The sequence below is a fragment of the Pteronotus mesoamericanus genome, unplaced genomic scaffold (genome assembly GCF_021234165.1).
Source record: "Pteronotus mesoamericanus isolate MK-2021 breed Mesoamerican mustached bat unplaced genomic scaffold, CSHL_Meso_final contig_502, whole genome shotgun sequence".
Taxonomy (NCBI): Eukaryota; Metazoa; Chordata; class Mammalia; order Chiroptera; family Mormoopidae; genus Pteronotus; species Pteronotus mesoamericanus.
This window is the reverse complement of record NW_026555187.1, coordinates 1,247,161-1,271,076: the sequence shown is the minus strand read 5'-3', so window position 1 is coordinate 1,271,076 and position 23,916 is coordinate 1,247,161. Positions and strand designations below refer to the sequence as shown.

Sequence of the window (23,916 nt, the reverse complement as noted above, 5' to 3'; positions counted from 1 at the left end):
CCTGACTGCCAAGACTCCTACACAAGCCAGCGGCAGTCAGGAGCAGGAACGGGGAAGCGGCCCTGATCCCCCCCGCAGGTGTGCTTACTCAACCCCGTGAACAGAGGCCGGGGCTCGTCCTTTGGGCAGAGCCGCAGGTGGAATACACGCTTAGGAAACAGAGACTGAGGGCGGGGCTTCTTAGCCTCGGTACCACTGACATATGAGGCTGTATCATTCTTTGCTGTGGGGGTGGCCATCCTATGCATTATGTGATGCCCAGCAGCATCCGTGGCCTCCACCCACTAGATGCCAGTAGCCCCACCCCTCAGGCTGTGACAACCAAAAGCACCTCCAGACATTGCCCCTGGGGTTGAAAACCAGTGGATAAAAGGATGGCAGGACTGATGAGAAAATGACCTCGCTGATTAAACTGCCCCGGTTTACAGAAGCACGGCCCAGGCAGAAGTTCTGGGTCCTTCGAGGCCCCAAGTTCCGAGGTGGCCCCACGTATCCCACAGTGGCCGAGGACAGAAAGTAGTACCTTCAGAAGCTGCGACAGCGTGTCCAGCACCTCCGGGGGCCCGACTTCCAGGCCTTCGTCTCGGCCCGTGGCTCTCTTCTTGTATGTAACGTTGCCCAGGTACAGGATGGCTGAGAGGATAGAAAAAATCCTGGGAGAGAAAAGGAGCTTCGATGGAGGTAGTTTCCACAATTGTGGGATGAGAGAAGCCTCCGGCCAACTGGGCTGAATTTGAAATGCCATCATGTTCTAGTCAGAACACATGAAGTTTGAAAAACGTTGAGTCCCTCTGCTGTGGACTCTCTCGGTGCAATGTGACTTGGTATAGACAGATTTCTCTCTCTCTCTTTTTTTTTTGGTAATGGGCCTAAAAATATTGTTATGTAAGTGTAACATACACATGCAAAAACTACACAGTTGCCAAATATAGAGATGAATTGTCACAAAACGTACAGATCCCCGTTAATTAGCACCCAGACCAACGTATGTAACATCCTAAACCCTGGAACTACCCAGCCCCACAGAGAACGGTTGTCCTGACATCTAACATCATCCATGAACTTGGTGACCATGAGCACGGTGTCCATGAACTCACTGTATGTGCCGGTATCTGGCCTGTCACTGAAAAAAACTGGGACATGGGGATACGGTACATGTTTCTGCACAGTCTTGGTTTGTTCACTCTCGATGCTACAGACCAGCATAGCTCAGCCTTGGCCTTGCTGGCACCTGGGGCCAGGTTATTCTTTGCTGTGGGAGGTGGGGTGGGGGTGTCCTGGGCACGATGTGAAGCTGAGCAGCATCCCACACACGTGCAGTGTTGACAACCAAAAATATCTTCAGACAAGGCCACCTGGGGTCAGAATTGGTGTTTCCAGTGACAACCACTACTGTATGTGGAGTAGTCCAGAAGTGGCAAACTTGGGCCATTTTTGTATAGTCCCTGAGCTAATTTTTTGGTTCAGTTTGGTTTTTTTTAAAGATTTTATTTATTTATTTTTAGAGAGGGAAAGGGAGGGAGAAAGAGAGGGAAACATCAGTGTTTGGTTGCTTGTCGAGTACACCCTACTGAGGACCTGGCCTGCAACCCAGGCATGTGCCCTGACTGGGAATCGAACCAGTGACCCTTTGATTCTCAGGCTGGCACTCAATCCACTGAGCCATACCAGCCAGGGCTGGTTCAGTCTTTAAAGGGTCATTAAAAAGCATTAAATAAAATGCTGAGCACAGGAACATGTAACAGAGGCCTTTGGCTCACAAAGCTGATAATATTCACTATCTGACCCTCTCTGGAAAGTATGCTGACCCCTGCATGGACAGACTGACATTTGGTTATTTATTTAATCTCCTGTTGGTGGGCATTTCGGGGGGCGGGGGTCAGGTTTTGGGGCTCTTACAGAGGAGGCTACTATGTGCATATGTGTGCTTGTTTTGGGGTGGGCAAATGTAAGTGCTTCATTGTGTACACAGATCTGTAGTAGAAATGGTTTTCCAAAGTGTTTGGCCTGAGGCGCACCCCGCTGCAGGGTGCACGTGTTCTTGCTCATACGCTGGCAGGTGTGGAAAGCACCTGCGTGGTTTACAAAAATTAAAAACATTTTTAATGGTGTAAAATACACATCCGATAAAATCTACCACCATAACCATTTTTAAGCGTACAGCTATGTGAACACTGTTGGGCAAAAGAAAGCCCCTGTGGTTTCAGTTGGCATCTCCCAGTGACGAACGACGAGAGTCCCCTTCCATGTGCTCATTGCCATCGGGCTACCCTCCTTAGCGCAGCTCCTACTGGGGTGTCAGCCAGATCTCAGACAGTGACCGTAAGACCTGGGGGCGCCCACGCAGGAGACAGCGGGATGGCTGGCCAGCCCACTTACTGTTTCTTAGTGGCGGGGAGGAAGCCCACCATCTCCATGGCCTGCTTCAGCCTTTCAAAGTCATGCTTTAGGTCTTCCCCATCTTCAATCTTCAAGTTATGCTGAAAAACAAAGTCAGTGAAACTCTGAGTATTTCTGGGTCAGAGAGGGTGGTGTGTGGGAATGATTTTGGCTGGAACTGATGGGGCAGGGCCCAGGACATGGGGAATGAATGGGCTCCTTTATGCTGCCTCCTCTGGGCCTCTTGGAGCCGGTTTGGGGGCTGGAGAGGGCCGAGGCAGACGGCCTCTGACCTCCTGGCGGCACATAAACAGCCTGCGGGGAACAGAGTTCGCGTTTGTGGCTCGGGCCCTGTGTTTACCTGGTTGAGGTAGAAATAATCTTCAGGCTGTTTGAGCTGAAATTCTTGTTGTTCTTCCTTGGTGACGCCAAGTAGCAAATAATAAAACACGTGGTAGTTTCTGCAGAATCAAAATTAGGGGGAAAAAGTCATTTTTGGAGGCTAAGCAACAGTTACTCTTCAAACGACTACTAATATTGCTTCGCAGACCACACCAGGGAGGAAAAAGCACCTCAACTATGTCCCAATTTAAGACAATAAGTTGATTCTTACTACATCTTTAAAACACTCCCAAAACATGAGCTCCTCCAGTGAGATTTCTTGGGGGTGGGGAGGAGGGGGGAGGGTGGTGGGTGTGTATCTTGCTCCCTGGTTAATCAGAGAGGCCCCTAACCTGACCACATGGGTAAAAACCCAAGGGAGGCATAAAAATAAGCACAAGAAGTGACTTAGGAGGCAAGAGCACAAGGCCTGGGGCTATAGGGCTGGGCGCTCCCTGGGCAGTGGTGCAAGGCCTCAGGGCACAGTCCCCTGACACAGGGCCTGACGAGGAGGGAGGAGGAAGAAGGAAGGCAGGGGAGCCTGCGGGCAGGGGTGGGGGGGGGGGAGGAGACCCCACCTACCTCTCATCCTTCTCCTGAGAGACCAGGCGAGACTTTTCAAGCAGGTATTTTTCAACAACAGCTCTGTCATTAAAGGAAAGAGTAAAACATTACATTTTAATACCGTTTTTCTTAAAAGAACTAGAATGATTTGTTACCATGGTATAGCCAGCTGCCCATTAACTTCCTTTAAACTTAGAACCTATACTGGCATGTAGATATAATCACTCTGAATGTCATAAATACCGCTTTAAGTGTCGTAAATACAATCCACCTAAATGTCACAAATACAATTACCCTAAATGTTGCCTCACCCCATGACTACCATCTATAGAAATAAGGAACCTGGACTGGCCACTTCTGCTCCCCAGGCCGGAAGCACAGAAGCCTGGGGGCATCACATGGCAGCTCTCTCCCAGGAGGTGGGGACTGGGGTGATGGTACCCACGGGATCCTGGATGTTACAGGAAGGCCTCCCCTTGTGCCCGCCATCTCCCCAGCAATGAAATGTTTCTGCAGTTGATAGTAAAAGATGATAACAAATTCTTTTTCTATTCTTTTTACAACTTTATTGAATAATACGGGATGAGTTTTGACTGGTTCCTTTCATAATCCGTATCATTTTTAAAAAAAGCTTTATTAGGAGTAATTGATGCACAATAAACTTGAAGTGTGCGAGCTGATGAGTTGTGATACGTGCAAACACCCACGAACCGCTCCACTGTGATCAAGACAGTGGACACATCCACCACCCAGAAGAGGCTCCTTGGCCCCTGTGTCCTTCCTCTCCATGCCCGACCTGCAAGCTCGCACTGCTCACCCCCGCTTCAGACTAGTTTGGATTCTCTAGAATTTTAAAAAAATAGGATCATTCAGCATGTACACTGTGTCTGACTTCTTTCACTCAGCCCAAGGAGTCTGAGTTTGAGCCACATTCTTCATGTATCAGAACTTTATTCCTTTTTATGGCTGGAAAATATTCTATATATATGGACACGCCACATTCTGTTTATCCATTCATCAGCTGATGGGCATTCGATGGATATGGGTCCATGAGGCTGTGTGGGGACCAGGCCCCTCTGCAGCCACCCTGTCGACAGTAAGAGTGGTGACAACAAATGTTCCATAGGCTTTAACACCCTGAATCCTCCCATCCCTCTGGGGTGCGGACTGTGGCTTTTGTTAGTGGATGAGGTACTAAAATGGAGAGGCCACATGCTGCTGGGGACCACAAAGGAGGGAGGTGGCCCAGCAGGTGGCTGAGCCTGGCATGGGACCTGCCCTCTCCACACCCACTGCGGCCTGAGGGCCCTGTCTCCCAGGGGATCCACTATCACCAAGCATGGAAGCCGGGCGGGTGTGCAGGGCAACTTCATCGGAGCCCATCCTATTGTACAAGAGAGGCAGTTGATGCCCGAGGCGTGGCAGGTCCAGAACTTGCTGGACGCAGCCTGCCTGTCTCTCTGGGGTAGCAGTCTTCTGTCTGTAGCCTTGTACAGGACACATGCACACATTACACACAAGTGGATTTCCAAGGCCTTGGCCTGTGTTCTCCCTTCTTTCAAACCCATGTTTTCTTCTATTCCTGCCCTGGACTAGCAGCTATTTTAGTTTGCAGTAGTTTGCTTTCCTCCGGAGGGAGGCTGCCCCTGGTTCTGGAACCATACTCCTGGTGAAGTTTCTACCTGTGGCCAGTTCTCTGGGCTGTGTCAGTGTGCAGGGTGGGACGGGGGGGCAGGGGGGGGGGCGGCGTGGGATGGCAACTTCTCGCCAAGGTGGAGCTGTCATTTCTTGGAGGCCCAGGCCCCTATGGGGGCTTGTAGGGGACCAGAGATCCTCCAGCACTGAGCCTTTGAACCCACAGGAAGACTAGGCCTTGAAAATTGGGGAACTGGGGTAAGGCATGGACTGCCCCTGACCCTTGGCCTTGACAGGAAATGGCATCAAGAAGTGTCACCTGTCCAAAAGCAGAACAGGTCTGGGCCCGATCTTTGAGAGCTGGCTGTAGTCGCTCCCTAGACAGGAAGTGCATCTCCTGCCTCGGTGTGTGGGCAGGCCATGGTCGTGGGCGAAGAGGGGACTTCCTTTCCTGGATTCAAGGCCACAGATAGGATTCTCAAAAGCTGCTCTATGAGATCCGGATACTCAGTGACACTGGCCCTGACCCTAATGGGCACCTGCAGCGGGTGGGGCAGGCGGGGCCGTTCTGCTGGTGGCCAGTTCTTGCTGGTGCACCCCCGGAAGGTATATGTATGCACTTGGGATCTGTGACTGGAATCTTATTTGGAAAACGTCTTTGCAGATGTAATTAGTGAAGGACCCAAGGTAAGGTTATCCAGGATTACCTACATAGGTACTAAATCCAATGACAAGTGTTCTAAAAGATAAGAGACACAGAGACACAGAAGGCAAGGCCATGTGAAGATGGAAGCAGAGACTGAAGCGACGCAGGCATAAACCTAGGATGCCTGGGGCCACAGGAGCTGGAAGAGGCAGGAAGGATCCCCACCCCCAAATCCTTCAGAGCAAGCTTGGCCTTGCTGACACCTTGATTTCAGACTTCTGGCCTCCAGAACTGTGAGGCAAGAAATTCCTGTTGGTCCGTGGCCAGAGTGACTCTGTTTGCTGGGCAAAAGGTCACTGGTTATGTTCCCAGTCAGGGCACATGCCTGGGTTGCAGGCCCGGTCCCTAGTTGGTGTACACACGAGAGTCAACGAATCGATATTTCTCTCAAGCACTGATGTTTCTCTCCCTCTCTTTCTCCCTATCTTCCCCTCTCTCTAAAATAAATAAATAAATAAAAAAAATCTTTAAAAAAATCCTGTTGGTTTAAGCCACAGGGTTTGTGGTGCTTTGTTACAGCAACCATAGGACACCAGAGACCAGAGGCCACGTGAAGGCGCGAGCTGGGGGAGGAGGAGCGGAGCGGTGCCTGCTGGGAGCAAAGGCTCGGTGTCTAGCCCGAGGCCCGTGGGGCCAGCCCAGGGCCCAGGAAACCTTCAGGCAGCCTCTCAGCATTTCTGCTTCTCCCAAGGGGGCCCCTGGAACTGTAGAATGAGTATGTTTCTGGGTTGTCTGTCCAGTCAGCTACTCTGGGCATACACTGCTGGACCCACAGAAGAAAAAAATTTTAAATAAAGAGGAAGGGTCTCTGTGGAGAGAAGGCGAGGCCTGTGGGACAAGTGGGTGGCTCCAGGTGTCTCTGACTGATTGGGGCACATACCCTGTGGGTGTGTAGGGATGCCCACGAAGGTGCCAAGCGGGAGCCCAGCAGTGCTCGGGGAGGGGAGCTGAGGACGCGGGGCGGGTCGCCAGCTCCTGAGCATCCCTGGGGACGGAGGATCTGGAGGAGACCCTTTACTGACAGCCCCTCACCCACACCACCGCCTGTCAGCGCTTGGGCAGCAGGAAATAAGCCAGAGGCCAATGGAGTCACGAAGACGACATCCTCGCTCACATTTTGACGATGAACTGTCGGCTGGGATGATCATAGACGAACAAGAGAGCTAGATCGTTTGGAATCACGCCCCAGTCCCTGTCACATTTGAGGACCTTCCTCCTCCAATGCTGGTGCCTTCTCTCGGCCTCCAGGGGCCTGGTGCTCAGGTCTCCCCACCTCTCACCCGCAGGGCTTCCGGTCCTGCCGCCCAGAGCACCGCTCGCTGGAAGCCTCTACGGACCCCACTGCCACCACAGACCCCCACACCGGACCATGCAGTTGGGGGTCGGGGGGTGGAGTCCAAGCAACAGGTTGTGCTGAAATGCCCCTTTTTTCCTTTTCCTTTGAAATAGTTTTTTTTTTTTTTTGGCTTATAAGAACTTTGCATATAAAAACCCCAAAACAGTGCACAGTATTAAATCACAATTAACTTTTTTTAACAATTGAAACTACACAGAATAGACATGCTTTTAAAGAAGAAAAATCCTACAGAACTGAATTCAGAAATGATACTATGGCTTAAAAACTGTAACAAAACAGATAATTCCCTGTAACATTAATTCATTGCACAAAGCTGCCAGATAGTTTCATAAGCATAACCACTGCCCAGAGCGCAAACAAACAAGCAAACATAATTTCAAGGTTACATTTAGTTGAAGTAACCGTGTCTCCACCTAAGGAACTCATATTTCAGGCACAAAATGTTGGTCTGTTTTAACTTCTACCAGGCAACTAGCTTCACAATCCAGTTACTACCTACCCACTCACCCACCCATCCATCTATCCACCCATCCACCCACCCTTCAGTACTTCCTTGGACAACTGCCTCATTTTGCTACTCAGGATCACAGATTGTTCTGGCTAAAGAGACACGTGTTTGGCAAGTGCCAGAGTCCACACTGACTCTGCCTGGGGCACCCCAGACGGTCAAACTAGAAACCTCACTAATACCAGGCAGCAGGCTGGTCTGTCCTTCTGTTCTTAGCGAACCCGTCACACAAGCATCTCCAGATCACTGTACTTACTCCACCGGTGCCCAAGCCCACCCTCAATGCCCTGGGGACCGCAGGGTCAGCTACCATGGCGCCACCCCTGCCCCACCTACACCTCCCACCTTGACCTGCTGCTCAGATCTTCAGGCACTTAAGACCCCACTGGCTCCCTTGTGCGATTCACGGATGTAGCTCCTGGGCCGGCTGCCCCCTGCAGGGACGCCCAGGACCCCAGACTAAGGCTGGAGCGCACAGTGCAGGTGGCTGCCCACTCACCCTCTCACGATGCCACTCTCCAGGTAGTTGACCTGGATGAATTTTCCAAATCGGCTAGAATTGTTGTTGTGGGCCGTTTTGGCGTTCCCAAAAGCCTGCGAGGAAAAGAGAAATAGTTTTCAGATGGTGAGGATGAAATTTCCACGGGCCTCAGCCTAGAGCCTCACTGTTCCCTCTGGGCATTGCGGACATTTGTGAGCTGGAAGTCATTCAGTGGTCCAGTGACAACACAAAGGTGTGCAGTCCAGGTATGTTCCAATGTACTCACTCTTTATCTCCGTGTCTGGGTTGTGGGAGGGGCTCAAGTTTTAAGTGTCAGACATTAAAAATGCCAATCATCGGAATTTTTTCCTAGTCATAATTGCTCGTATAGCATACTTGGCCCCTGGGCCGAATCCAGTCTGCTGCATGTTTTTGTACTGCCTACAAGCCAAGAGTGGTTTTCACATTTGTAAATGGCTAAAAAAGAAAAAGAAAAGAAAAAAAGAAACAAAGAAGAGTAATATTTCCTGACATGTGAAAATTCTATTCACGTCTCAGTGTCCATAAATGAGGATTTCCTGGCACCCGGTCAGGCTTGTTCATTAATGGATTGTCCACGGCTGCTTTGGAGCTGCGAAGGCAGAATGGCTGAGATAGAGACCATCTGGCCTGCAAAGCCAAAAATATTTATTATCTGGCTCCTTCCAGAAGGAATTTGCCAGGCCCTGGGATGATATGAGCTCTGGGCTCCAGGAGGGTACCAGGCTGGAAGGGAAGGAGCAGATGTAGGGACAGGTCCCACCCTGGAGGGATCCTGCAATTTCGTGGGATGACATTCAGTTCACAGCAAATTATTTTTTTAAATTGCAGTAAAACTGATATAACATAAAACCAAGCATAAAACTAACCATTTTAAAGTGAGGAATTCAGCAGCATTTAATGCATACAGGATGTTGTACAACCATCACTTCCACCTAGTTCCAGAACATTTCCATCACTCCAAACAGAGGCCCTGTTCTCACTAGCAGTCACTGCCCTCGCCCTTCCCCAGCCGCTGGCAACCATTAATCTGCTTTCTGTCCTTGCGTATTTGCCTGGTCTGGACATTTCACATAAGCGGGGGCATACACTCCGTGGTTTTTTGTGCTTGGCTGCTATCACTCAGCATGTTTTTGGTGCTCACCCATGTTATGGCATGAATCAGACCTGCATTCCCAATGTGAAGAGGGAAGTATGCACAGTGCATGCAGCCTGCCATCTGGCGGGTCTCCCTGGGACCACCACCAGATTATGAAGGAGAACACCCCCTGCGCTCTGTCCAGGTTCCCGCATGGTGCCCACTGTCCCTGAGGGTTGGACAGACAGGGAGAGGGTGTGATGGAGCCTTGGGGGAAGTGCCTGGGAGGGGGGTTCCCTGTTTCAGCAAGATGGAGGCTGGCAGAGGTGGGGGAAGTGGGGCTGGGGAAGGGGTGACACGGTGGGGTAATATCCCAGAATCAAATGGGGAAAGGGAAGTCTGGCCGCAGTGAGAAGGGTGTCCGGCTGCCAAGATTCCCGTTTGAGGAAGCGCAGCCGTGTGGGGAGGCTGCCTGTGGGCAAGGGCAGCAGGGAGGAGGTGGCAAGGCCACTGCCAAGGCCTGCTGGTAGGATAGGGGGGCCAAGGGCAGGGCGGGGATTGGTGGCCAGGCTTGCAGGGAAGTCAGGAGCGGGGAGATGTGCTGACACAGAGACTGGGTGTTCCGAAGGCCTCATTCTGCAGGGGATGGATGCAGGCGGATCCTTGGTCAGAGCCCCTGGTGGGGCGGCCTGAGGGCAGAAGCCCCATAAAAAGGCATGACGTTTCCTTAAGGGATGCCTCCATTCAGTGGAGAGCAGGGCAGGAGCCCCGCCTGGGCCCATATGCAGGTCACGCTCCTGGCTGATGGGGTCACAGGATGAGTGACTTCCTGCTCCACTGCTCCAGGGGCTCTGGACCTGGGGAACAGACCTCCCTATAAAACCTGAGCCAGCCACCGAGTTGGAGAGTGATGATGGAAGGGAGGCCCCCGAGAGCTGGCCTGGCCCCATACTGCGAAGGAAGGTCTCGGGGCGGGGACGTCAGCCAGGGGCTTTAGGGGCCTCCATGGGGGCTTGTGGAAGTGCAACCCAGCCTGAGACGATGCTCTCCTGAGTCAGACGGCAGCTGCCGAGCACGACCCTCCTCTTCCTCACTAGCGCTTCCTCAGGACTCATCATTTGCTGGGTTTTGAAAAAGTCTCTGGTAGGGGGATTGACTAGACACTGGGGCTTGTCACCAGGCCCTGACACATGTGATCGAGCTGTTGGTCCAGCTGCTGGGGGCCAGGCCTGGGTCCGCCCTTCTCTCCAGGTGTCTCTGGAACCCAGGCTCCCGGTCTTGGTGCTGCTGACACTTAGGTCCAGGTCGTCCTCGGACACGGGGCCATCCTGGACACTGCAGGATGTTAAGCAGCATCCCTGACTGCTACCTGCCAGGTATCAGTGCATGTGGGACGATGAAAAATGTCCCCAGAGATGGCTGAATCACCCAGGCTGAGCAGCACTGCCACATACAGATGCAGGTACAAGGGGTTTGCAGGGTGAAGCAATCTGAGCCTCGGTGGACTCTCCCTCCCATTTTGTGGGCCCTCCCAGAAGCTGTAGGTGCTGAGGGCTCCCCTGGGGGAGAAGACTGTCTTTCTAGGTTTAATCTCGAGTTTCCCCTAAATTCAGCCTTAGAACTATTTGTCGTTTGGGCAAAGCCTGTGGGTTCCTGAGGCACCGCTCCTGGAAATGCAGGGAGTGGATCCATCTCCTTCCATTCTGTGCTTACCAGAGCCTGCGAAGCCCGCCTGTCCTAACTACGAGCAGATGGTGAAGCCATGCCCAGCCCCGCATGGGCTCCTTCCCGGAGCAACGGGCCTCTCTCTGTGCTGGGCTGCCTGGAGCACACGGGTCCAGGGCCTGCCAGGGGCCACCCAGAAATGCACATTCGCATCCCGAAGAGCCACAGCGGTCCTTTTTGAACTCCAGACAAGTCATCGTGGTGATTTTTAAGGAAACAGCCAGGCCTGGCGTCCTGGGGACAAGAGAGAATATCTTGGGGATGTGGGGCCCACTTGCTTTCTGGTTCTGCGATTACCAGCGTGGGGCCCGGTTACCTCACACGTCTGGTATGCGGTCTCAGCACACTGTGACTTTTCAAAGCTGATCTAAAAATATCCGGTTGGTGCATTTATACATCTGAGGAGGAAACGCTGGCCTGGCGCTCATTTTGAGGGGTTATTGTGTAGCTGCTCCTGGGGCTGGCCAGGGACACTTGCATGGCCTCCATGCACAAGGGCGGCTAGTGCGCCCAGTGGACCCTATGAGGCTGGGGGTGGACAGCAGAGAGGAAGCGGGAACCGAGCGCCAGCAATGATGCGATGTAATGCGGCCTTGGTTCTGGGGCAGCCACATGTTTATGCCATCTGCCCACCAGGCCAGAAAACCCACAGCCCTGGCAAAACACTTTGCAGGAAAGTCTCTATTTTCTCGGAAACTCGTTTTCCTCTTTTATAATATAAAATACACATTTCTAACATAAGTGTACACTTTGCAAAAAAAATATCAAGAACCACACTAAAGGTGTGCTCAACAGAAGGGAAAAAGCCATAAAAAGATGACCCTGTAATTCAACCCTGCACCCAGTCATGGTTTCTAGGTAAAACTAACAAAGTTGCTGTACCCACTCTCCTCTGACAGGGGCAGACCAGGCCGGGGCCCAGGGGGGCGCGGTGTGCCCACTAGGTGGCTCCCACCCTGCCAAGGATGCTGGGAACAGGGTGAGGGATGTCTTCTAGCTGCCTTTGTCTTTGAGGTTCTTTTGAGTCAGAAGTTTTTAATTGGAAACATCAAGGGTTGAGAATCCTACTTAGCCAGAAATTTCTAGAAGGTGCATACTCTATGTAAACAGGATGGTTCTCTCGGTTGGTGTGCATGGTAGTTATTTTAGGGAAAAGGGTGATGATCACATCCTACAACAACCGTGGCACCTACCAGCTCCACACCAGGCCCGCTGTGGGCTCCCCATTCTTTCTTCTGCTCTCTCTCCTCTAAGAGACAGACAGATGTGCCGTGTCCATCCGAGATGAGCAAACATAGGTGCAGAGGTCAGCTGACCTCCATGAAGTCTGAGAGCAGGCGGTTGATGTGGCCCTGGGCTTGAACCCAGCACCTCCACTCCCAGCGCACGCCCCGCCTGTTGGGCTCTCAGTCCCTGAAGCCCGGATTCCTTCTTTTCATCCATTCTCGGTGCCTGGAGTCAAGCAAACTGGCCTGGGACTTTTCGGGGTTCCTGCCCACCCTGGCCTGAGCCCCCTGAGTTCACACCTGGCCTCTTGCACGTCCAACACGAAAACCGAACAAGCCTTGAGACTAACAGCATTAGGCAAACAATGTTTTGCTTTCAGATGTCAGAACCCAAAGACCTGAGGAATGAGCTCAAAGGCCACTGCACTTGCCCATCTCCCACACCGACAGGGGAGCCCTGGGTCAGGACGCCCTGGAGAGAAATTCCCCAGCCTCGCCACGGAGGGCGACCAGCCCTCCAGCCAGGCCGAAGTGGCCAACCTGGAATAACATCATCGTTTCCAGATTTACCTAGGTCCAGCCTTTCTCAGAGGAAAGTTTTAGGTCATTCTTGCGGCTTGGTCTAAGTCATACGGTTGGCCTTCTCTGTTTTCCTGATCTTCTAGCCACAGCGACCTCACTTCCCAAGTGTTTATGGTTTGTGTGTGGTCTCATTCATTCACCTGATAACAATTTATTGACCATCTGCTGTGTGTTGGGCACCATTCTAGCCTCCGAAGACTCCACCTTCTTCAGGGGGCTCTGACAGGTATGCCCTGCAGGTTCGCTTTGGCCAAGATCGAATGTTGCTGCCTCTGGGAGCCCTCGCAACCTGCCCTGGCAGGGTGGGTGGTCTGCCCCCACCTGTGGCCTTGATGCTACCCCTACCCCTGCAATGCCATCTCGTTTCCCCCCTCAGATCATGAGCCATGAAGGACTTTAGGATCTCTCGTGTCTGGTGTTGCTGGGAGAGGCTGAGATTGGTAAAAGAACACTGGCAAACATTAGGCCATGATAGCGGGTAAAGATGGGGCCAACATAGACATTGTCCCCTGCTTCTGGGTCTCCCATTCAAGCCATATGGCGAAGAGAACGAGACACTCAACAGGAAGCTGGTGCTGGTGCAGTGGCCCCACTGCTTGGAACCCAAGTCATTCTTCTCCCAAGTGTTCTCCATGCTCCTGGGTACCTTTCCATGTAAAAGAGCGCTTGGCCCAAGCCCAATGATAGGTGGTGCCCATCTGGGGACACGGACGATAGTCAAACCCTGTAGGAGGAGGCCTGAGACGTGTCCCGCAGCTGTGCCAGCCCTGGAGCAATGGGCTCTGTGGGCAGTACGCCCACCAAGTGGCCCGTGGTCCAAGGCTCTGCTCCACCTCGTCTGCTGAGCAAACAGCCCTGGGACATGGAGTCAGGGCTGGGGCTTTCCTGCGTGGAAATCCCGCGAATAACCCCTGGCCTTCGTGGGAGGGCGGGAGGTATATGGCTACTGTCAGTTGTGTTAATTGGCACTAATTGGTTTCAAATTCCTTTCCTGTAAAATTAGGGAGAAAACCCCTGCCTCCCAGGGCTGAGGATGAAAGGACTGTGTGAATCAGGGGCTGGCAAACTCGTTCTGTGAAGGGCCAAGTAATAAATACTTGGGCTCTGTTGCAACAGCGCAAGTCCGCTGTTGTAGGGCGAAGCAGCCATGGGCGACCTGGACACGAGCCGTCGTAGCTGCGTGGAGGATGCCCTCCTGATGCAGGGGGTGAGGCAGTCTGGGACACTGACTTCTACAGGGTTGACAAATGACGGCCAGCTATTTTTTCTCTATGGCCTGTGAGCTAAGAATGGTTTTGACGTTTTTAAATGCTTGGGAGAAAAAAAAATGAAGAACACTTCACGACATGTGTGAATGGTACGAAATTCAGCTTTCAGGGCCCACAAATGAGGTTTTGTTGGCGTAGAGCCACGTCTGCTTACATGTGGGCCGCGCCTGCATTTGACTAAACATTGGAGTTGAGGCCTCGTGTGTCAGAGACTGATCTGGCAGAGCTGAAAATACTGACCCTCAATCAGGCTGTTTACAGAAAAATGACGCTCCCTTCTCCCCATGGGACCAGGGCACGATGGGGCTGGGAGAAGACGCTGACGCTCAGACACATGAAGGGTGAACATGAGAGGGCGTGAGTGTCGCACAGACTGACTGGTCTCCCACCCGGGGCACAGCTGGGACACTGAGCAGCCAGAGACAGGCAGAGCCGCTGTTCCCTGGGAGCTGGAGGGGGCAGAAGGTGGGGAAGTGAGATGCACAGCTGATTCACTTTCCACAGAGCTGGCATGGAGGGAGCACTGGGTTTAGGAGGGGGCGGCCTGTTCCAGGAAGGGAAGCTGCGGGGTGAGGACAAAGAAGCAGGGCAGGAAGTAGAGAGTTCCCCCGCACCTCCTGGCTCCCAGACTCACAGATGGAGAAATGGAGGCTATCCAGCGCCTGGCAGACGCCCAGCCTCTGGCTTGGGTCTGTTCTCTTCCGGTCGCCCACGGGACTTAGGGCACCCAGCAGGCTCTTGACAGCCAGTGGGTGGCTGGCTGGACAGATGGATGGACGGACAGACAGATGGGCTCAGGCAGGTGCAGAGAGCCAAGAGATGATGGGATATGATGCTCACTCACCTAGTGCTCCCAGTTCATAACAGATCTGTCACTCTTATTGAGAATGATACTGAGTATCAGATGCAGACATACAGAAACACTGAAAACAGGGCAAGGGTTCCTGGGTCCAGGATGATGCCTCTGGAAACAGACAGATCCCACCAAGGCCCAAAGTTTCAAGACAAACCATGCCAGAGGTAGAGGCCGGGGGCGGTCGGGCAGGGAAATGAAGAAACAAGAAAAAAGGGAGAAGAGGGAGGAGAAGGAGAGGGAGAAGGAGAAAAAAGAAATGCAGTATAAAGCAAGTTATTCTATCTTATATTTCCCTAAATTTTGGTTTAGGTTATGAAGCCACATGCTAGATCACAGAATAAATTAAAAAACAGATCAAGCTTTGAGGGGGGTCCTGCTTGCTTCTCACTGCGTCAAATATATATGAGGAATGCGTCGAGATCCCTGAGGGCTCATGCGTTTAACGCCCAAACCATTCTCTTTGGGGTTTGGTTCTTTTTCTCAGGTTTTGAGTTATGAAATTAATACACTTACTTTCATTTGTTCATATTTATGGAAATTATAGCTACAAAATGTCCTCTTATTACTGTTTTAAATACATCCTGTGGATTCTAATAATAATATTGTTTTTGTCACTGACTTTTAGAAAATCTGTAATTTTGGTTTGGATCCCCTTTCAGAATTGTTTAACAGAAGTTTACATTTATAAAAATTTTCCATGTGAAAGGGCCTTTAAAAAATTAATTTCTAGTTTTATCACATTGTTAAGAATATTGCTGGTAATATTTCTACTTTTGGAAATTCTAGATGCTTTCTCTGGGACCTTATAAGGAATGAATTTTGTGAATGTTCCTTATTTATATCAAAGTGGAGGGTTTGCAATATGGTCACATGATCTGCCTTAAGCACACGGGTTGGCCATCTTACACCCTTGCCTTTTGCTGTCCACTCAGCTGGCCTTGTGCTACACAGTGTGGGTCAAAAGTAGGTTTACAGTTGTGAGTACATAAAATAGAGTTTATTCTTGTATTATTATTTATTATTGTTATTTTCCATATGCACAATTGTAAACCAACTTTTGCCCCACCCTGTATGTTTATATCTGTTTCTCCTAGAACCTTTTATAATTTCCACTTTGTACAGGCAGTGGCTATGTTGTTGGACACATATATATTCACAACTAATATACCTTGGATATTAATGGAAGTTTTGGCATTATGACGAGTCTTCTCAGAGGCCCATTTTCTACCTTCTCCGTGTCCAACTCACAGGTCTGCTCCTCCTGTCTCTACCTGCTTGTTCGACAAGTGCCTATCCCTTTATTTGTAGCTTCTGAAACCATTTTGGTTTAGGTGTCTTGTTCATAAGGCTTAGAGTTGAAATTGGCTTTATGAGCCAAGCTGAATATCCTCTCATTTTAATAGGTGGATTGTGCTCATTTAAACTTAGCAGCACATGGACTCATTCCCTCCATCATTCCCTCTGTACACTTTGCTACCTGTGAGTGTGGCTGAGTGGCTGGAGGCTGGAGCAATTTGCCAGGCCATTTTCAATGACTTCTTAAAATCTTGCACCACTTGCAAGACTTTCGATTTCACTTTGCAACTGATCTGCATTCAGGAGAGAGGACCCACTGGTTCTTGGGGGACGGACAGGACCGAGCCCGGTTTTGGCCGCGCTAAGAGAGGACTGTGAGTGAGGGGCTCACTCTGTAAGTGGGTGACTTCATTATGGAATCTTTCCTCTGAGGATGACGTTTGCTTCCCTACACAATTCTCATACTGCAGGACTCCAGTGCTGAAAATGAGAAAAGCATGGACTTCTGGTACATTCTATGCAGCAGAACCCAGCATTTGCACTCATGAGGAAAGGGAACCTCCCTGTGGTGGGCTGCAGGGAGAGTTGTGGTCTCCAGCGCATTCCCCCACACTCCCTGCAGGTCTCTCTCCACACCCTCTATTACTGGGGTTCGCAAATCTGCCATCTTGGAGCTCCTTGCCCTTTCCCTGGGTGAGTCGCCACTACCATACGGTTCTGGTAGGAGTGAGGGAGAGACAAGGTTGAGAATCCAGGTAGGGGTCATGGGGGCTTGTTAAAGACACAGTCTTGTAGAATTTCTGGAAATGCCAAGAGATCTAAATTCTCATATCAGAGGTGGAGGCGGGTTCTTCTGACTCCTGGAAGGGCGCGAACTACTGCTCTAAGGTTTATTATGGGTGTGAAGTATCTTTGGGGAGAAATAAAACACAAGGATGTCTTTCTTGAACTTCTGAAGCAGGAATCGTGACAGTCAAAGGCCAGACAGAGCTAAGAGATTTGCTTCCGGTAAACTTAGTCTAATCAGACTGTTTTCCCATTGCTTAGCCCTGAGAGGCGGGAACTTTCACATTCCAGGGTCTCACCAAGATCGGCCGCTCCCCATCTGCACGCCGACGCCAGGCGGGTCCAATCCCCGTCTGCCATGGGATGACCTTGTTCTGCCAAGCGCGCTCAGGTGGAGGGCGGGGGCAGGAGAAACCAGGTGCCTGGGATGATGCAGGAACAGGCACAGGAGAAGAAGCCATTGCTGAGGAGCGTTCGCTTCTTGGCTCTGTGTCCTCACAGCCCTGAGAAACAAGGGCTTGTCTGCCCATTAGGCAGAGAGGAAAACGAGCTTGGAGGCCTAAGTCACCTTCCCTGCAAGCGACTGTACTGCATCCTAATGAGGACCCAGCCAGGACACTGGTGCTCAGGACCCCACCCCGGCTCCAGGACACTCTCCCCTGCACGTATCAGCGGGACCGTGTGGCCAGAGCCCAGGCAGCGGTGGGGAACATTTCAGAGGAAGATACAACAGGATATGGCAATAGCGAGGAAAGACCAAAGACCACTGGAGACGGCGCTGCTGACTAAACTGGGGAAGTGGGAGAAGGCGAAGGGGCATGAGGTCGGAGTTCAGTTTGCCACGACCTCACCTGCCTGAGATTTGATTCACATACCTCACGGGGGCTGTGGGAGCTTGTCTAAGCTGGGGGTCCGCAAACCTGCTGGCCAAATCTGGCTTGGTGCCTTTTAAGAAAATAAACTTTTTCGATTTACAGGAAAGCTGTAAGAGAATTACAGAGAATTCCCGTATACCCGACATTCAGCTTCTTACGTTACTAACGTGATGATGCTGCATTTGTCATGACCAATAACCCAGTATTACTATATTATTATTAACTAAGTCTACATTTTATTTATTTGGATGTTCTCAGTTTTTCCCTAATGTCCTTGCTTTGACAGTTTTGAGGATGGTCAGATAATGCCTGTCAGTTTGGGCCTGTCTGATGTTTCTTCCCACTGCCTGTTTTGTAAATGATGTTTTATTGGCACTCAGCCCCACCCATTCACTACATACAGCCTGTGGCTGCTTTTTGGCCCTACAAAGCAGAGCTGGGTGAATGGAGAGCTGAGTTGTTGCAAGACATGAGTTGTTGCAAGACAGACTGCTTGGCCCTAAAATCCGGAAATACTAATTACGTAGCCATTTGCAGAAACAGTTGGCAGATCCCTGGGCTAAGCTACTTTATAAGGGATTCAACTTAAACTGCTTAATCCAGGATGTATACCTCAAAAGCGACGCCTGCAAACCACTCTAGCTAATTTTATCACTCCACCTCAGGAGTTTTGTCAATGAGCACAATGAATGTCTGAAGTGGGCTTCTGTGGATGAAAATGGTGATGTGCCCTGGCTGGTGTGGCTCAATGGATTGAGCGCCGGCCTGTAAACTGACAGGTTACTGGTTTGATTTCCATCCAGAGCACCTACCTGGGTTGTAGGCTAGGTCCCCAGTTGGGGGCATGCGAGAAGCAACCAATCGATGTGTCTCTCGCACATCGATGTTTCTCTCCCCCCTCTCTCCCTTCCCCTCTTTCTAAAAATAAGTAAACAAAACCTTAAAAAAAAAAAAAAGGAAAAAAGAAAACGGCGCTGTTCAAGACACATGGTTGGATAAAACATTTTGGAGACACTTGCCACCCTTGTTGGAGAGATTCCATCTATGGTCTGTTCCTTAGGGACAGGGGTTAGGTTTGACCCCGAGCCAGTCCCATGTCCCACTGCTGTATCCTGGGCTCCAGTTGGGCTCTGAGAGATGGTGCTCAGGGCCACCAAAGAAGCAAGAGCCCAAAGGACCAGGTCTAGGGAAGCTCAGCTTCAGTGCGTCTGACCGATGTGACTGAGGCGTGCATGCTTTTTAACCCTCTCTTCTCCGGCTACTATTAGCAGCAAGACACAAGCTCTATGGGAAGGAATCTGGAAGCTGGATGTGGGGAGCCCTAGTGGAGGGCATTCCGGGTAGGGAGTGTTCCAGACGTGCAAAGCCCGCTCTGCATTTGTTTTAATTGTTCTAATGCTCACATAACATGAAATTCACCATTTTAGCCATTTTAATGTACAATTTGGTGACACAGTACATTTGCTGTGTTGTGCAACTGTCACCCCTATCTAGATTCAAAACATTTCAACACCGCAAAAGGAAATCCTGCACTCATGACAAGTCACTCCCTGTTCTTCTGTCCCTAGCCCGTGGCAACCACTAATCTGCTTTCTGTCTACGGATTTACCTGCTCTGAACATTTCATACAGATGGGGCCATACAGTACACGACCTCTGTGTGTGGCTTCTCTCACTCAACATGTTTTCGCGGTTCAGCCACACCTAGCCCGTGTCAGCGCTTCAGTCCTCGTTACGGCTGAGTGATCTCCAGGGTATCTCCTCTGCTTTGAAAATGGGCAGTAAGTGCAACAGCTTGTTTGCATGGTGGGTCACCATCTTCCTTGAGTTAAGGGAGCCACGGCTGGTACTGACCTGAGCCCAGGAAGACTGTGGGATCCAAAAGCCCTGTGATCACCCCAGTGGTTGGGGTTGAGTGCCCCCAGCCCCCCCTTTTTCAGGTGGATGCAAGTCTCTCTTTGACTTTCCAACCCAAGCCCACTTCTAGCCTTTGTCTCTTTGGAGGGCCCCTCCCCGGTGCCTACCATTCTTTATGAGGCAGCTCTGGAACGGGCATGGAAGCCTCCCCACACACAGGAGGACTGCCCTGGGGTCCTCAAAAGGTGTCCTCCCTTCCTTGGTGTCACTGTGACCTCATCTCAGCACTCACTCTCTCCCTGCTCTTCCGCAGCTGACACCGGGGCTGCTGAGCTGGGTGGCTTGCTAAAGAAACGAACAGCCCCCGAACACCGAATGGCCCTTCGGATCCTAAGGGTGCAGCGTGGCAGGGGCTGGGACAGGACTTAGCTAGAGGACAGTGACGAGAGTATCCCAGATTGAGGGTACAGCTCATGCACACAGGCCCTGGGGCAGGAGAGAGATTGGGAGGCAGAGAGGTCGACTTCCTGTAGGTCACACAGAGCACAGGCAGCTGGGCCTGGCCACCTGGGCCCACTTGGCTTCCTGGCAGGGGCAGCCCTTGGCCCTGATGGCCTGCTGGTGCTAAGCTGTGATGGCAGGTGCACGCCACATGCTGGGGGTCGAGAACCAGCCCAGGCGCTCTGGTAGAATTGGAGATCTTCCCTCAGGGGCCGTGCGTCCTCGTCATCTTCTCCCTCCCCTCCCCACAATCTCACCAATATTTTCCAATGAAAAGTTCTGTCCAGGTTACGGGATCTATGTGCCTCCCTGCCCTTTGCTCATGAGTCCCAGCCCAGAGCTTCTACTGTACATCCCAAAGGCGCCTAAACCAGAGCCAGTTTCTCAGCCTTGCCACCGTGGGCATCTGGGGCTGGATCATTCTTTGCAGAGGGGCTGCCCTGTGCACTGTAGGGTGTTGAGCAGCATCCCTGGTCTCTGCCCACTGGATACCAGGCTCCAGATGGTGACAAATGTCCCCTGGAGGCAGCATCACCCCTGGCTGAGAACTTAGCTTTAGCCTCAGTTAAAATCTCCACAAAAGCCCCTGGAGATCCCCATGCGGCCAGGAAGTGCTAAATGGGACTCCAAATTCTCACAGGTTCCTGTGACTCACTCCGCCATAAATGGATGATGATAACATCTAGTCTTTCACAAGGAGCCCACCCCATGGAAGGCTCTGGGCCTAAATACCTGACCCCTGACAGGTGGGGCCACTCTCCAGGCCACCTGGGAGCAGGCAGTCAGCAGCCACAAGCCAGGGTCATAGAGCTGGGCAGCCGCTGGGCAGGTGACTGTGAGCCTCAGGCTCGTTGGCCTTTCCCAAAGACAGGCCACTTCTGGAGGCCTCGGTGTCTTGAAGGGCTGCTGACTGACATAGAAGGAAACTTCAGAAGGCAGCCCCAGTGACGCTGGGGACAGTGACTCTGGAGCCACTTTATCCTGGATAATAGCTAGAAAACAAATAGGCCACCAGAGCCTGTGGTTGCTCAATGCTCCCAGCCACATTCCTGCTCCAAACAGAGAGGCAGATACAGCTGACAGACGGACAGACATCCCCACCCACTGCCCAGCCCTGGTGCAGCAAAGTGCCCAGGACACTGGGGCAGGGCGGTGTCCCAGGCCTCAGCAATGCTTCGCCTTTTAATCAACTCTTTCTGCAAATTCCAAGGAGGCCTTTCTGGGTGCCTAAAATACACCCCATAATTTCACTCTTCTCTTAGATGCAGCATTCCCAAAAATATAACTTCCCCTTTTGTCTAAAATAGCCTCAGATCACTGCAAAGTGTCAGGGCTCTGCACTTTTATGCAGCAGGCCAGAAGGGTGGCCTCGAACCTCTGCAGGGCACAGCAGGGGCAGGGAGTGTTGGTGGCCCTGCCTTCTGGATGGCCACCCCTTCCCTGGTGCTCCAGGGACCCCTAAACGCCCCAGCCCTCTATAGAACCCCCCCCAACAGACACCCTCTCCTCCTTCTGCACCCCCTCCCACTCTGGTGCAGCCCCATTTCTCAGCTACCTCTGATACCGGCAGCTCCTAAAGCTGCCTCCTCAGTTTTCTTCATCTTGTGACTTCCTGTGGTGAGACAGATACGTGTGCCTACTGGTTAGTATTAGGCACTGGGGCTGGGAATGCCGCCACCTCCACCAGGGCCATGAGAGGCTTGTCCTGCTCCTTTCTCTGGCTGAATAACCCCCCTCCTCCCCGCCGCTGTGAGCTCCAGAACATCTGGCCACACACCCAACAACACAAATGCCAGCTTCCTCGGAGGGTGCCACGACTCTGGGCGCGCACTTCTGGCCTGGTCCTGTCAGCTCCAGCCTCTCCCTGTAGCTCACAGAGGACTCAGGCGTTGGGGAGAAAAAAGGAACCCAGAGGGCCCTGGGGTCTGGCTTGGTGTCCTCGTCCCATTGTGCCCCTGGCAGACTGTGTGGCCCCACAGTAAGGATGTAGGCCTCAGGGCCCAGGGCGCAGCCAGAAACCCTCAGAGGGCCTTCCAGGAGGGCACAAGATGGGTTGGAGCCCCCACACAGCCCCTGCCACCCTCAGCCAGAGCTGTAAGAGCTTTCCTGCCTGTGGACTCAGGCTAGCGAGCCCGCGGAGAGCCGAAACATGGAGCCTGCCTTATGAGGATCTCGCAGGACGTCCGCACCAAGGCCCTCCTTTCCAGTCTGTGCAAAACCACTTTAAGACCCCATGATCCTGACACCAAATCCGGCAGGTGGTTATTTCCCCCACACCAAGCAGGTCTCTGATGCCAGGTGTGCATCCTACAATTCAGCTCAATTCTGATACTGTCCACCTGGACATGATGCCAGGTTCCACAGGTTAAAGGCTCAGTTCCGTAAGACTATCTCCCATGTTCCCTTCAGATGCCCATCATATGTCCAAGTTGTAACCTGTGCTTTTGACCAACTGGCTATAAAGCGGAGGTTCCCATGACCCCCTCCCTGGGTTCTATTAATTTGCTGAAGCAGCTCACAGAGCTCAGGAAACCAGTTAAATTACTACTGACAGATCACTGGTTTATTGTAAAAGGGTAAAACTCGAAAACAGCCAGATGGGAGAGAGGCACAGGGCAAGGCGTGGGGAAGGGGCAGGGGGCTTCCATGCGCTCTCTGGGCACGCCACCCTCCCAGCGCCTCCAGTGTTCAGCGGTACAGAAGCTCTCTGAACTTCCTCCTTTTGGGTTTTGAAGGAGGCTTCATAACACAGGCACGATCACTTAAGTCACTGGCTATTGGCTACTGAGTCAATCTCTAGCCTCTCTGCCCTCCCCACAGGTCAGGGGGTGGGGCAGAAAGTCCCAGCCCTCTAATCTCATAGTTGGTTCTCCTGAGAACCAGACCCCACTCTTAGGTGCTTTCCAAAAGCCACCCATTAACATAACCATGACACCTTTCTCATGCTCTTAGGAAATGTTAAAGGGCTTTAGAAGCTCTGTGACAGGAATAGAACCCTGAACACTCCCAAAACATTTATTACAAAATACAGTATCAGAGACCCTTGTGGAAAGATGTTTATAGATATATGTGTCTATATGTGGCAGGAATATAAATGTAGAGATTTGAGGTGGTGATACATGTCAATGGAATGAGGGTGGGAATCTGGTTTCCTTACATTTAAGAAGGTAGAGCTCAGCAGAGGTGAGCAGTATGATTGTAGAAACTGTGGAATGTTCTAGAATGTTCTGATTACTCATAGGTATGAGGACTCAGCGAATCTCTTTTGCAAAGGGCCAGGTGGTAAATATTTTCGACTTTGTAGGCCACATGGTCTCTGTCACAACTGCTCTGCTTTGCTGTTGTGGCCTGAAAGCAGCCACAGGCAGTATGCAAATGACTGGCTGTGGCTGTGAGGCAATAAAACTTTATAGAAACAGGCCAGACGATAGTAAATGAGGGGACTGTGTGTGCCGATAAAGCTTTATTGACAGAAACAGGCAGATTTAACTTCTGGGCTGTAATTTGCCAATTCCTGCTCCGTATGAAAAGAAATTAAACCTCAAGTAAGCAAAAACACATTAAAAACAAATGAAATGTCACAGGAAAAAAGCACTCAGGTGAAACCAAAAGTGATAATAGAATGCATCACTTTTTGCCAAAGTGCAGCGAAAAGCCATGCGCGCTCCCCAGCAGCACTGAGAACCACCACAGCGCCCCCGGTTTGCTTCCTGCCGGGGAGATGCTTACAGGAGAACAGCTGAGCCACAGCCAACACCTGGCATTAGACTCAGAAAGTCGCCCCAGGAGGAGCGGGGTGGAGGGGCGACAATTCCAG

The 23,916-nt window shown here is 51.6% G+C and overlaps 1 protein-coding gene across 1 annotated transcript in view; it reads right to left on the bottom strand.

Annotated features, from left to right (window-relative positions):
• Positions 1 to 23,916, bottom strand: part of MYO9B (myosin IXB) — an 81,028-nt gene that overhangs the window by 34,165 nt on the left and 22,947 nt on the right. The window contains exons 3-7 of the mRNA XM_054578861.1: positions 8,030 to 8,124; positions 3,343 to 3,405; positions 2,741 to 2,840; positions 2,380 to 2,480; positions 524 to 653 (exon numbers count right to left, since the gene is read on the bottom strand). Of these exons, the coding sequence (XP_054434836.1) occupies positions 524 to 653; positions 2,380 to 2,480; positions 2,741 to 2,840; positions 3,343 to 3,405; positions 8,030 to 8,124 (489 nt within the window). The remainder of the gene's footprint in view (positions 1 to 523; positions 654 to 2,379; positions 2,481 to 2,740; positions 2,841 to 3,342; positions 3,406 to 8,029; positions 8,125 to 23,916) is intronic.